Here is a 14786-nt window from a genome sequence, read left to right on the forward strand (position 1 = left end):
TTGGCCGACAAGTCGTGGAATTTTTGTGATGATTTAAGGCTACTCGAGCCACTTAGTGGCTAGATCTAAACCTTAGGGGATGAGTAAGCTCAGGATTTGGAGGTTAGCGACTAGGATTTGCCTATAAATAGAAGGTTCGAGAATGAGGGTTTTATTCAAGTTTTTGCTTTGAATTCGTGTTGTTTTAGAGAGAATCGAGTATTCTTGATAAGGGGCTTTTATTCCTTGTGATTTATAGAGTTTTTCTGGAGAGTTTGGAAGCATTTGGTATAGGTTTAAAGGGGTTTCAGTGAGTTGGCCGAAAAATCGGGTTAAGCCAGAACCGGACCTGTAGTCGGCATTAACAGCTTTTCCGGTGGTGGTTTCAGGCATCTAAAGGCACCCTTAGGACCGACTTGGGAAGCTCTTCAAGGTGGTTGGGTTAGATCAACCATCGGAGCTATCGCCGACGACCGATGCCGGAGAAGGCAACCCGCTTGAACTGCACGTGCAGACTCCAGTCTCAGGCTAGGCACTTAGCGCTGAAGGCAAGTGAGGTATGAGAAATTTTCGAAATTATTTTTATAATTTTTAGAAAATTATTCTAGGAATATTTGTGGGAAAATATTTGGTGAAAATATATGATAAATATTTATTATGGAATTTTGAAGAAAAGGGGGTTTATGGAAAATAGGGAGAAATAAGGAAAAATTGGGAAATTTATGGAAATATTGATTTCCTTGGATACAACGTTGGTCAAGAGGTGATTTGGCCATAGGAATTGGGGATTGCAGGACGTTAAGAGGACAGCATGCATTTCGAGGTTTTCGACGTGAATTACAACTTAATGTGAGTGGTCCGATCTAGTATTTAATTTGGTTTCGTAAATGATTTTTGGCATGTGACGATTAGGTTCAAGTGAGCAGTTTTACCCTCCAAAACTTAAGTTGTTTCTTATAACTGTCTTGCCCAAATTACCCTTGATTTATCAAGCATGTGACGGTTAGGTTCAAGTGAGCGATTTTACCCTCCAGAACTTAGGCTATCATTTGCAAATGTTATGTCCAAATTACATCTAAATTTATCAGCGTGTTGCACATATTGAGTTTACTACGTGTTGCATCAACTAAATATGCCTTCTAAAAATGCATGATGAGTAGGTTTTTCACAACATCACTATATATGAATTCATGTCATTGTTATGATGTCCGGTGGGACAGGATAGGGTCATCATGAGAATGGGGCAAGGTTAATCTCAGTCGTTCGGGTGACACTAGTGTGCACTCAGAGATTAAGTATGTCGCAGCAAGGTCAATCCCAATCCTATGTTTTGAAATGGATTTTCCACGAGAGATTTGAGTATAATAGGGAAATTTCTCAAGGATGACGTGTCGTGTCATTTATACATACCATGCTCATGATCACACATGCATTATGTAAAACTGTTTTATGCCATCACTTAGATGTTTTAACATCTAACTTGGGTTATGCCCCTGGAACATTCAAACATTCCAGACGGGGGTTGCAGCAAGGGCGAGGATGTGGCCAGTTGAAGGCCGACGGTGTTCAAACATGATAGTTGTTGTTTACATTTTCAAAGTTATGTAATCCTTATTTTGATGAGAAGACGCTATGTATGAACGATTATAGTAATTTATGATATTCGGTGTTGTTATTTTTCGTTGCGTAATGTTATGCCTTGTTTAGCTTAAGTCTATTGACCTTGTTAGTTAAACGAACAAAACTAGGGTTCTGGGATTTTTGCGAGCATATGAAGATTGTTCTTTGAAACACCGTGTGTGTCGAGCTTGCGTAAGGAAAAAAAAAATCCCGATAATCCCTTATAGTGGCATGCCTGGCCAAGCGAGGTGTCACAACATGATTAACTTGGAACATCAACATTTAGGTGGGAATGTACAAATATAGTATCATGCAACGGTGGCAACTGTTAGGGACAAGGGGGCTATCTTCCAAAGTATCGCCATATATATGATAGATTTTTAAATGATATTTGTAATTTATTTATAATTTTTGTAATGGTGGTGTCCCTCAAATATCTTATATTAAGGAAAAAGTAAGTGTAATGGCTTTGTAAAAATAGACTCAGATTTGATAGGTAAAGAAATATATGTGAAGAGTTAAAATATTGCAATAACATTAGTTTCACAAAAACCTTATGAAAGCCCATTGCAGTTAAATATTTAAAATAATTAATTGGGCATTGATATAGCATTGTTTCACTATCTTGTCCTAGTGAATAGTATTATATGTCCTAGTGGCTGAACCCTGGCGTATGAGACACAACAATTTATTTTTTTGTCTCTATCTTTTCAACTTCTCCAATTATACTCTTTCAAAAGGCAAAAGCTGCAGTTGATGCCAATTTTTTTGTTTCTTCCCTTCCAAAATGCAAAAAGTTATCATTGCCATATGTGCCAGCATCATCATTGAGGAGCTGCTTTGTAACCGCAGTTCTTCATTCTTGAAAGGCTGGTAATTTGCATTTGTCTAACCTTCAATTACAAGGTTCTTGGGCTTGGTCTGCTTGATAAACACTGGAGAAATTCTTTTTTTTTATAATCTTATTTGAAGCTTTTCTGTTCAGAAAATTGGTGCTTTTGTCTATGGTTCATAGGATTACTGCAATAATGATGATATTTGTCTTTTGGTTTCTGAAAAATGGTGTTCTAATCATATTTATGTATTAAGTTTTCGACCCCCGACAACAAACATCACCCTCCACCCTTGGTATCTTGCAAATCTTCTTCCCTCATCTAGCCCCCTTGTTGATCTTCCTCCCCATCCCTTACATGGTTTGGAATGTTAAAATGAAATGCATGAGAAAATAATCTTAGTAAAGCATGAGCATAGGCAATCACACACAATGGCATCCATCACGCAATTCTTGTAGTTTCTAACCTTTTCCACGTTTCTTATCCATCAAGTGCACCCCTAGGTTCAAGCCCTCTTTTTCACTTGGCATCATTTGTTAGTGTCAGTGCCCTAATGCTAGGTTTAGATGGCATCTAGCAATTGTATTATGAGACTAATGATGTAATTCTTGCAAATATAATAAAATATGTTTGTATATTTTAAGGTCGTCTATTCATTCATAACTCTCCAATCAATATATATGAATGAACGCTTAGATTTCCTTATGAAAGTCTTATTCTTAAGTGTTAAGAACATGTGACAAAGACTTTTAGATTAAGGTTTTCTTAAAATAATTCCCAGTCCTTAGATTTCTCATAAGAGAGCTATAATTAATCAATTAATCAATTATGGATTAGCATGTAAGCTACTACCTTTTATTAGTATGAGATACTAATGATAAAGAATGGTAAGTCACATGCCATAACCCATGAGATGGATATAGTAGACATGTGGGTAAATGTTTGTTGAACATCTACTAAATGTGACGCAAGTAATGGATCACATGGATGAGAGGATCTATGATTTGTCACTGACTTCGATTGTGTTTCCTGTCCTTAGACCGGAAGCAACACAGTTGTCTTGTATGTTGATGCCTGCGATTTACCGTTGCTAAGAACCACCCGGTTACCATGGTGGGAGATGTATTGCATGGTCTCTATGCAATAACATATGGAGGCAGGTGATTGCTAATAGGATCCATTGAGCTCCGACGTGAGATGAACATCCTATGTAATCAATGGTGATTGTGATTGTATAAACGAAAGGTGTTTCCAATGTCGAAAGGAGTTCTGATGTGTCACCTCAATCACATCATGTTTGTTCTTGGCATAGCTATCGAGTTAGTAAGTTTGATCGGTCCATGGGTCTCACTCGATCGGGATGTTAATAGAGGGATTATAGTACACGAGAATCGAAAACCCAAATAGGTTCTCTTTGAAGTGAGATTTCATGACTGGTAGAATCGCCCTGACATAATACTAGTTGTCACTAGGGGTCTTCCGGGGTACATCGAGGAGATTGAGAGATTCTCTTTGTAAACCACAGTGTCTAGTCGGCGTCAAAGTGTTTGACATGTCTCAATTGCTACTTAGTGGTGAACCTAAAAGGTCACACGCACATCCGAGTGTAGTGGTTGACTAAGTGATGAAAGTTGAAATTTATTAATAATCAACATTAAGAGTTAATAATGTCACCATTAAAAGTTAACGGATCGAGTTTAAATTAATCGAAGCAATTGTCAAGAGTTAACAGACATGTCGTTAAGAGTTAACCGGGGCCTTGGTTTTATTATGAGATAATGAAATGGCCATTAAGAGTTAATGACGGGTCTAGATGTAATTTGCAAAAAAATTAGACAAAACCGGTCGACCAGCCTTGGAGGCAATAGACCGACTCGTGGCCAAACCGGTCGATAGGTTGAGAACCAATCAACCGGCACATGCAGACACCAATCGACCATTTCTTCAAAACCGGTCAACCGTTTCCAATAACAAGGGTCACTTTCAGCATGATCGTTTTGTCATTTCTACAACCATTTCAAGGACGCGTGGCTAAGGAGGAGGACGGCATGCGTCCAACATGCCTCTCCCTTGTCCCCTCTCTCTCTCTCTCCTTATCATTTGTCCAATTTGGGCTGATTTGGAGCAATTTTAAGGTTTTGGATTGGATATATAATGGAAGAAAAAGGAGAACAGCTAGAGGTTTTGGTGCCTTAAAATTCTCTCTCGGCCGAGGCTATTCTTTTCTTCCAAAGCCATTCAAACCCTCTTCTCCCTTACTCCCATTTGCTCCATTGATTCCTTGGTTGCTAGTGTAGCATTCAAATAGAAAGTCTATTGGACTTGGAATCCATTCCTATTAAACCCATTTCCCGGCTTCATCATCCTGCAAGTAACTTGGCTAGCACATAGGCTAACTTGCAAGATTCAGCCCCTACACGGAGCGTGGACTGACTATGCCCCTCGTATTTTGGGGGGTTGGATTGGTCATCTGAAACTTGATTGGAACAGTTGGATTGTTTGGAACTGTTGTTCGGTGAGGACCGGTCATTGCCTCGGGGTGGACTTTCAGCCACTTCATCAGCAACGAAACTCTCCAGTGAGGTATATATCTAAATGCCATATGGATGGTTTCATTTCTTATAGCATATGGTTGTCGATACCGGGTCTTGCAAGGTATTCTTGTGTTTATTTTCGCTGCATTTATTATATGTTTTCGAAAATGTTTTGAAAACAGTAAAAACCCTTGCATGATACTCCAATAGTTGGTGTTTCCCTTCATCATTATCACAGCATACAACCATAGGCTCATCCTTGGCAACCATTCTCTACCATTGCACAAGGGACATCACACCATAAATGGCTTTGAAGCCAAACATTCAATGCATGCCTGACTCACATCATTATACAGCAAGCTCATAATACCTACACATATCATGCTATAATGCATAACAAACTGCTACGAAATCATTTCATGTATATCATGTAATAACTATAACCATGCACTTACCTAACTCAAAATTCAGGCTTCTTAAGCTTCCTACAGTACCTCATTCCTTTGTCAATTTTTCCTCACTATTTTTCAGTTTCTCTCACTAGAACACTATACCCTTGAGAGTCTCTCACTCTACACTTGTTCTGTTGTAAAATGAATAAGGAATTGCCTATATATAGGCCAAGGGAAGCAGCTGAGTGGGTTGCTTCCTCTCTTTGGCTGCCATCTATACTTGCTTGCCACTTTTACTCCTTCAGCCACTTCAACACCTGCTTCAGCTCCGCCCATCCACCTCTCATATTCAATTTAGAAGCCCCTTAAATCTTCTCCCGCATTCTCCAATTCTCTACACAATGTACACTTGCATTAATCCAACTTAATTACTCTTAATCAGCTCTATTAATCTCCTTAATCAAACTTCTTCAACTCTTAACCAAAATTAGCAATTTTTATACAAATGGATTCCTCTCACAATTAGCTCTAAAGTCAGTTGCTTACCTGAGTTTTCTAGCAGTTGACCCATCGGTCAACTTGCCTTCTTCAACAGTTGGCTCAATACAGCAATCAATCCCTTATAGTCGACTGTCTGGGGACTTTCATCACTTTTCCACTCCTTCACCCTCTGTTTCATCCTTAAATCAATTCTGGGATGCCACACCAACGTTTATTACTGTTCATGGGGAATGTTCACAGCCCTTGGGCAGGTCCTAAGCTTCCTTGGTTACAACCCCAAACCCTAGCACTACGTCGCACATGTATAGTAGAGCAAGAGAGAGATTATACATGTAAAGTGGATGTAATGGACCATAAAAGAGAAATAACATGTCAGAAACTACAATCAGGCAATAAATAAAAGTATAAAACAAAAAGGCAGCTATCAATCAAATTCTGCTGAACATTGGTAGTAAATCAATGTACTACAGTGCATAGAAACAAATACTAAAGTTTCAATTAAGAAATTAGAACTTCAAATAATTTAAGGAGCTATATGTTTAACATTGAACTGTAATGAAAAATGATTAGAAGTATTCACCTGTAATCAAAATAGCGATGAAGATTCTCTAAAGCAGAAGGATAATCATCATGATAAAGGCTATTCAAATAATGCAAGAAGTGAACCTGTAATACAGTACCAAAAAGAAAGAGTCATATTAAACCGAAGCTGCTCTCTAGTTTAACTGTAAACAAACAAATAAGAACATCCTGGACTGACACGGTGTAGTTCTGGTGCTAGCTCCTGAATATGTTTTAGAATAGATTCAAAGGCATTTAAAGGAAAAGAGCTTCCATTCCTGCCATGAGAAAATGTTTAATCATATTCAGTAAATTACGTAATGTCCCGAATAATTGACTATGAAGCAACCAACTACATCACTCACTTTTCAATTGCATCAGCTTGCTCCAGTAAGTATCCTTGTAACTGTAAGTTTGTACGTAAAAAAAACCCGCCTGAGTGCTCAGAAACTTTGTCTCCAGCATTTGGTGGGTGTGAAAATGCACTAGCTTCTCTGGGATTATCCTTATGTTTGAGTTTTAGGTCAGATGAAACCTCAAAATCTGCAAGCATGTTTACTTTTCATGAGACTAAAAGTTGTAAATAGCTGTCACCTTTTGGTAGTTTCACCAAGTGATAGGTGGAAACATAGAAAATATGAAGGAAAGACATGGAATTATGAAGGTAGACACTAAGTAAGAGGCAGAAGCATGCATTAACTACTCAAACTAATGGCAGATGGTATACTAACTGAATATTACGAGAACACAACTTTTGAGGAAGCAAGCAAGTGAAATGAGGAAATAGAATCCATAGTAAGTGTCAGAGCAATGAATGATTAGAAACAAAGTGACAACAAATAATACAAGCATCATCAGTTTATGAGATACTGGGTCAATGGCAATCAGGATGGAAGGATGACTGTATAAGTCAAGTAGCGTAGGTATGGAAACTAGACCCTGCAGCAGCCACTAAAATCCAGATATCTCTGCGGTTGGGTGCCATAAAATAGAGATAATATTAAGCTTCTTATTCTTCATCAACTAAGAGTCTTGGAGACAAATACTAAAGCTTCAAATACTAAAGCTTCATGACATAGTGAATGTGTGAAACAATAAAATCTTGAGCACGTGCACACCATAACCCATATCAAGCGCAACCTTTATTTGAAGCTCTGTAGAAATAGAAGTTCCAAGTGTCTAATCAAGCAATCAAAATGAAATTTCTTGCTGTCATGAACCAAGCAAGGACAGAACTATAAGGAACCTGAGACAGGATAAACAAAAGATATTTTCTTTAAACTAAGCACCTAAAGTACTCCTTTGAGGAATATATTTTCGAAGAATCATCTCTAGCATGGATCATGTCATTATGTTGCCATATCATCTCAACTTTCACAAATAACAGGGACCAAACAAGCTTCTGCTTACAGAGGCACAAATGTCAACAGGTTGATCTTAGAAGTATGATAGAAACATAAGCTAAGACAAGACATAGGACAAATATGTTCACACAACACAAGCTTAAATCCCACTAGGTGGGATCAGCTACATGAACTCTAAACCTCTAGCCATTTCTACAAATATGTTGAACAACTAAAAATAATTAGGAACAATGTGGAATGGACAAATAAACTAAACTATAATATGTGTGTGTAAACCTAAAAATAAAAACCATTTCTTTAATAATGTCTAACATGATAAATACACTTACACTTTATGTTATCAAGATCATAATAAATTATTTTGATTTTTTAGTGATCAAGAAATATGTACAGAACTGAAAATCCTAATAAATATTTTTGAAAACTCTGTTCACCAACAACTTGAAAGCTTTAGCGTTCAATATCCCTGAAATCAGCAAGTGTAAAGTAGGAATGACTGGTAGTTAAAAACCAACAATGTTTTTTGTTCAACAATTATTTCTAACTTGTTTTTTTTAAATTTGTAATGTGATTCTAAGTCATCTAAGTGATTAATGTCCATTCTTGTATAGACACATATGTTTCTTAAGTGTTGGAGGAAGTGTCTAAATCTGAAAATGGTAATGAGTTTCCATCATATATCAAGTAGGTTCCAACGACAGCTGGTTCCCACATGACATGACACCTCCTAAGGAGTGACCTTCAGTCCAGTTATTTTCCCACTCTTGTCCATGAAAGTGCAAGGATCTTGCATGCACACCCAAGAAAAATGTCTAACCTGCCAGTACGGGACTGTAGTCAAACAAGAAAAAAAGATGATTGTGTCAACTGTACAGACCAGTTTGCACACACAATATAGGTGCCATTAGCTGATAAAGCATCATCATTATCACAAGCTTTAATCATTAATCCCACAAAAATTGATCATGTCATGAACTTGTGAAGAAATGGCACAGCATGCAGAAGAGCAAAATGATCCAGTATAAAGTTGAAAGGCTTAACATCTTTAAGGGAATTTAACACTTGCATGTTATTTGTATAAATTGATGCAGCAAAACAAATTCCTCAGGACATCATGATGGAAAAAAAAAAACATAAAAATATTTTACTAAAATTTTATAGGACATTTCATTCCTGCATGTCAATTTTTTAAAACTGGTTCAACAAAATAACCTCAACACTCTCTCTAAATCATGCAAACAAGCATAGCAATATCTTACTGAAATGATACAAACAGTAAACAGATCAAGCCTGAGTCTGAATTTTGAACATCATGGTCTGAATGTTTACTTTGTCTTAACTTGAAAAAAACAATTATTTTCACTGCAAAATATCAAAACCAACAAAACTATGAGTGATTCCAAAGAAAATTGCAAGATCAAATAGAGAAGTGTTGAGTATTGCTACATTGGACACTCAGTACTTGGCCCCTTAAAAAAGTTTCAACTTGTTAAAGAGGCCAAGACTACAATTGACTCAACTTCCTCCAGCTCCTTTTCATAAAATAGTGAGCTGCAAGTATGTTGCAACACATAATTTGTGGAGCCTGAATCCTATTTCATCTAGTTAAATTAAATGGGTAAATTACCAATAAAATACCCAACTTTCACTGTGTTGTCAAATTTAAACTCAACTTTTAATTTTTTTAGTAGGGACATCCAACTTTCTATTTCATTTCAATTATTGATTGTCGTCAGATCCCATAGATGTTTCTTGTTAATTGATGACGTGGCTACCACATAAACTCACAAGCAAAGAGAGGTCTTTCCCCATTGATTGGAGAAGAAAGAGATCAGATTTGAGGCTTCCAGGAGGAGATTGCACTGCTATTGATTGATTGAGAGAGAGAGAGACCACCGCCTTTGAGTGTGTGGATGTTGCTGAGTCTCTCTCTGCTTGTGAGCTTATGCGGCAGCCACATCATCAATTTAACAACGAATATTAATGGAATTAGACAGCAATTTATAATTGAAACAAAATAGAAAGTTGAATGTCCCAATTGAAAAAATTAATAGTTGTCCAGATTTGAAAACATGGTGAAAGTTGGGTACTTTATGGTGATTTACCAAAATAAAAAATCACAAATCAACATTGCATAAACATAATGATTTAACCAGCCACAATGATCTAAAATAAAGAAAATAATGAAGGTATTCCACTGTTTTTTATTGCATATTAGAAAATTAAGTTCTGACCTACAGCAACACTTACAAATTATAGAATCACTTAAGACTATCGATGACAAAAATACACCATTTATGACAACAAAAAATGTATTTGATACTAGAATCAATGCACTTATATATTGTGATGCGGCAATTGTGTTTGGAAAAGTGCTTCCCAATAACTGTACCTTCAACCAATCCAATAAGTGCTTTTGGTGCATGATTATGAAATGGAACTCTCTCACTGGCCCTTTTTCTTTCTTCAATTTCTTCAGTAACTTTCTCAAAAACAAAGTTCTCCAAATCCATGTTTTCATACTCTAGTAACATTTCTAGACCATTACCAGAATCGTCCAAACGAGGAGACTCACAAGGAGGACCGCAAGAGAGAATATCTTTACAATATATTCCTATATTTGTCAATAGATGACAAACACCCTGCATTTCAGAAAAGATAAAAAAAAAATGAAGAGAATAAAGTTAAATACCATATCAAGGAATGCAATGAATGCCTGTGGAGCCTTGTTAAAAACACCAGATCAACAATTAAATTTTTATAGATCATGTTTCCAGTCTATTTTTATGTTCAAAAATATCCCATCAGCGTGATAGTTGAAGAAATTTAAAGTTTGGAAAAATTGTATATGCCCTTGGGGGAGAGGGGGGGATGGAAATTTTTCTTGAAAAACAAGTAGTGAATTTTTCTTTTGAATTTAACTTTTTCCATGAACATATAAGTGTATACCACCTTGCAACTAGTAATTATGGAACTAATCAGGAAATTTAATATTACAATTCTTTTTTATTTTTGGGGCAAAATGCATAAAGCAAGTCAAGTTATAAAACAAGACAACTACAAATGAGAATGAAAAATGATCACCTTCCAATGATTAATTATTAAACCACACTGAACAATACCTCAAATGACAATAGATTGAAAGCAAGCAAGCAACGACGAAGAAATACTCCAAGATTGCTGCTGGGATCCAATATGGTCTGGTCATCATCCAAACCACTTGAATCAGGGCCTCCAAGGACACCTAAATAAGATCAAAACAAGGGAAAGGTTACATATTTTATGGGGAATACAACCAAGAGAAATAAAAAAAACTTCAAACATAATAATGCTCGAAATAATGGAGAAAGAAAACAGAGCAAAAAGATAGAGGATTACAATAAAACGAGGGGCATGAGCATGACAAACTCACCTCTCAATTCACTAAAAAAGTTAAATAAGTCATCGGGTGATGATAATGATGATAGTCTACCAGTCAGATGATCAATTAACCAATGATTCATGAGGCCACCAATTTCCCTCAAGTGAGTGATAAGCTCATCTAACTTTGGCTCTAAAATATCCTCAGATGACTGCAATGTAAAACACAATTATAAAAACATAAGAAACTATTATAATGCCACAGATATTCCTTGACAAAAGCAACGGGGACACAAAATTGAATTTCTCAAGTCAAGTTTTGTTAAATTTTCAATTGATATGGAAAAATTGTACACAGTAACCAATGTTCTGTTGAAGATGCATATCAACAAGCAGCTAGCAACTACTGGGATTTCTACTTATTTATTGAAGTCATTCACTGAAGAAGAGCAACGATATCATCCCTTTCCAAGTGATGGTCCATGGAAGTAAGTTGGCATACAAATGCCATTTGTACAATAAACAATCCAATGGTTAAGCCAAGCAAACTTACAATATAAAATTCATTGTCATTTGGTTCAGCATTTCATTTTTGTTTTTAGTTTTGGTTTTCATTTTGCATGTGTGTAGTGTGTTTAATTTCTGTTTTCAATTAAAAAAATGTTCTCGATATTCAATTTTTCTTTTAGTTTTCATTTTCCTCAATTGAATTTCTCCCTTATCTGGGAGTTGTCAGACTACAGATTTGGTACAGTTGACTCACAGATTTGAGAGTTGTTGGAAATGTAGGAGAAAAAAAAAGAATAAAAAAATGCAAACATATGAGAAGAAAAGAGAAAAGAAGAAGGAAAGAAAAAGGAGACGAGTCACCACCAAAAAGGGTGACCAATGAGTTCACCAGAGAGAGAGGGAGAGGGTGATCAATGAGTTCATCAGTCATGGAGAAGGAGAGAGTCAGTCGTGGAGAGGGAAAGAGCTGGTAATCAGATCTGTGGGAAGGGGCAGAGAAGGGAAGCGAATGAAAACTATGGAAACACCTTTTTTAAGTTTCCATTTTTTTCCAAATTTTTTACTTCCCTTGAAAGCAAAAACAAAATCAAAAGCCATTTTCTGTGTCTGTCTTCAAAATTTTGAAGATGAAAACTGGAAGATGAGAATGGGAGCTCAATCAAGCAAGACCTAGGAAAAGGAAAAAGGCTTCTAAGTCACTTCTAGTTGAAGCCAACAATTGAAATGAACCGAGCTAGGTCTCGAGATTCAGACTCTCACCTTCTTTTTTTTCTCATAATATTATCATTCTTGAGTGTGTAGGGGTCCTTTGTCGCAAGCTTCTGTTACTGAAAAATGAAAGCATAAGCCCAACCAAACGGGCCCTAAGCTCCAAAGGTTGTCCAGTGATCTTGAAGATTCCTCCTTGAAGCTTGAAACCAGATTTCAGACATTTCAGACAAGGGCCTGATAAACCATCAGGAACGAATTAAAGCAACTTTTTGGCAGGTCATGTGTTCTTGGGTCAAGAAAAAATTTCTTGGCTGTAAGAACTACCAGGAAATAGTTTTTGAGCAATTTTTTGGCAGGTTATCCATTCCATAAGTGAAGAAAAAGTCTCCAAACGGTTGTGAGAACGGCCATTAAATTCCATAGTTTTGTTACAAGCTTCAACCACCAGAAACTATAATCCTTTTCCAGCAGTTCTGGTAGCTACTTTTAAAATATTGAAAAGCTTTTAGATAGCTTGCTGAATTACAAAAATCAGCATGAATGTAGATGAGTCAGCCAACATGAAGGACCTTAATGACTTTGGTGGTGGTTGTGAAAATCCACTGCATGAATGTAGATAAGTCGGCCACTAAGTTAGGACCTTGAGGTATTGCTGAGTGGTGTTTATTTTGAGAGAATTAAGCAATGGGTTACTACAGGGATAAACAAAAGCTAGATATGCATCTTGCTGCAACAACAGAATCACATTAATCAAGAACTGCAACAGGCTATCCAAGCTGTTTTTTTTAACAGAAATCAGGTCTTACAGACTAGGTTTTACCAAAACCAGTGGGTTGGGAAAATCTTCCAAACCATGAGTTCATAACTAACTCGTGCTTTGTCAGCATGAGCTCAATTTTTCTATTATTTTATGACTTCAATTAAATATGTGAGTTTTGTGAAATCCTGCATCATTCTCCCACACGTATCTAGTGGAGCCATCCCTTCATGAATTTTAATTTTTGTTGGGAAAATAACCCAAAAAAATCAAACCTATGATTTTTAACCACAATTTTACATGAGCGATGGGTTCGAAACTTTTTTCGCGGTAATAACCAGTCCGCAAGGACTGTGTTCAAGGAAAAGTAAAACTCCTCTTCTGAGCATCTACGCTTCCCATTTTAAATTTGTCTACCATACTTTTCTTTCTTTCATTTTTCCCCCCCGAAGAACATGCACAATTCTTTGCGTCATAAGATTAATGTCGGTGTGCATCTGAATTGCAAGCCTTTACCCTCGTTTCCAGCAAATGCAACAGAAAAGCATATACAATCACAGGTGATAAGAACCACTGGAAACGCGTTATAATCAAAATTGCCATCCGATCATACATGGACAATGAAAAACACGAATATAAAGTGAGGAGGCATTGGGAGCGGACGATACCTTTGTAAGAGCGAACAAGAACAAGCCGAGGCGGTTGTGCTGGGAGACAGAAGAGAAAGAGAACGGGACTGAAAGTTGAGCAGGCGGGGCGTATACCTGTAGGAGGATGCACATCGACACCTTGTGCGGCGTTATTGTAAACCCTCCACCGGCCGCCGGCTTCAACATCCCCGCCGCCGCCATTTCCACCGGTATTTACTGCTCTTCTCCGATCCTCTCTGACGCGAAACTTGCCCTTGCAATCTTTTGTGAAGAAATGTGGCGGGTTTTTTTATTTTTCAAGGGTTTCTTTTTGGCGGTCGAGCCGTTGAAAGTGGAAATAGGGATAACTATCTGGGTGAGCATTCAGACTAAAATGCTACAGTTGAAATAATTTGATGTTTATCAAAAAATCAAACCAAATTAATCAAACAAATATAAAAATTGAAGAAATTAAAAATCAAAGAAACCAAACAAATACGAAAAATATCAAAAAAAACTGGCAAAATCAAACAAAAATAACTTAAATATGGGTAAAAAAAAATAATGTCGTTTAGCAATTTCGATCAATTCTATTATTTTAATTTTTTTTAATATAAAAACTAAACTGAACTTAAATTATTGAAATTGTCAAACTTTAAAAAGAAACTAAATTAATCATTAGCTTGAATTGAACCGAACCAATAATTTTGGTCGGTTCAATTTGACTATTTTGATTAAACTAAAATTATATCCACCCCTGCATACCATAAATGATTATCGTTGAACTCTTACCAAATTTGTTCAAAAATGCCCCTAGAGGTTTATAAGGAAAACTCTCATTGCTCAATTAACGAGAGTTTATGCAAAAACTCATTACAATGAATCATATATTTACATTAAAATCAATTGTAGAGTTGGTGATGGTATCAGTTAGAGATGGAAAATGGGCAGGTCGGGCCGGGCCGACCCGCCTCCCGCTTGGCCCACCCATTTGGTGAGTCGGGCCAAATTTGACCCGCGAGGAAGATGGGTCAG

The 14786-nt window shown here is 36.8% G+C and overlaps 1 protein-coding gene across 1 annotated transcript in view; it reads right to left on the minus strand.

The window, feature by feature from the left end:
- The window catches only part of LOC127792438 (anaphase-promoting complex subunit 5), a 58357-nt gene extending 44282 nt beyond the window's left edge, over positions 1-14075 (minus strand). The window contains exons 1-7 of the mRNA XM_052322925.1: positions 13791-14075; positions 11197-11356; positions 10907-11028; positions 10177-10426; positions 6786-6963; positions 6620-6698; positions 6440-6525 (exon numbers count right to left, since the gene is read on the minus strand). Coding sequence (XP_052178885.1) covers positions 6440-6525; positions 6620-6698; positions 6786-6963; positions 10177-10426; positions 10907-11028; positions 11197-11356; positions 13791-13973 — 1058 coding nt within the window. The 5' untranslated portion in view covers positions 13974-14075. The remainder of the gene's footprint in view (positions 1-6439; positions 6526-6619; positions 6699-6785; positions 6964-10176; positions 10427-10906; positions 11029-11196; positions 11357-13790) is intronic.
- Positions 14076-14786: the final 711 nt, after the last annotated feature.

The sequence above is a fragment of the Diospyros lotus genome, chromosome 15, assembly GCF_014633365.1.
Source record: "Diospyros lotus cultivar Yz01 chromosome 15, ASM1463336v1, whole genome shotgun sequence".
Classification (NCBI taxonomy): domain Eukaryota; kingdom Viridiplantae; phylum Streptophyta; class Magnoliopsida; order Ericales; family Ebenaceae; genus Diospyros; species Diospyros lotus.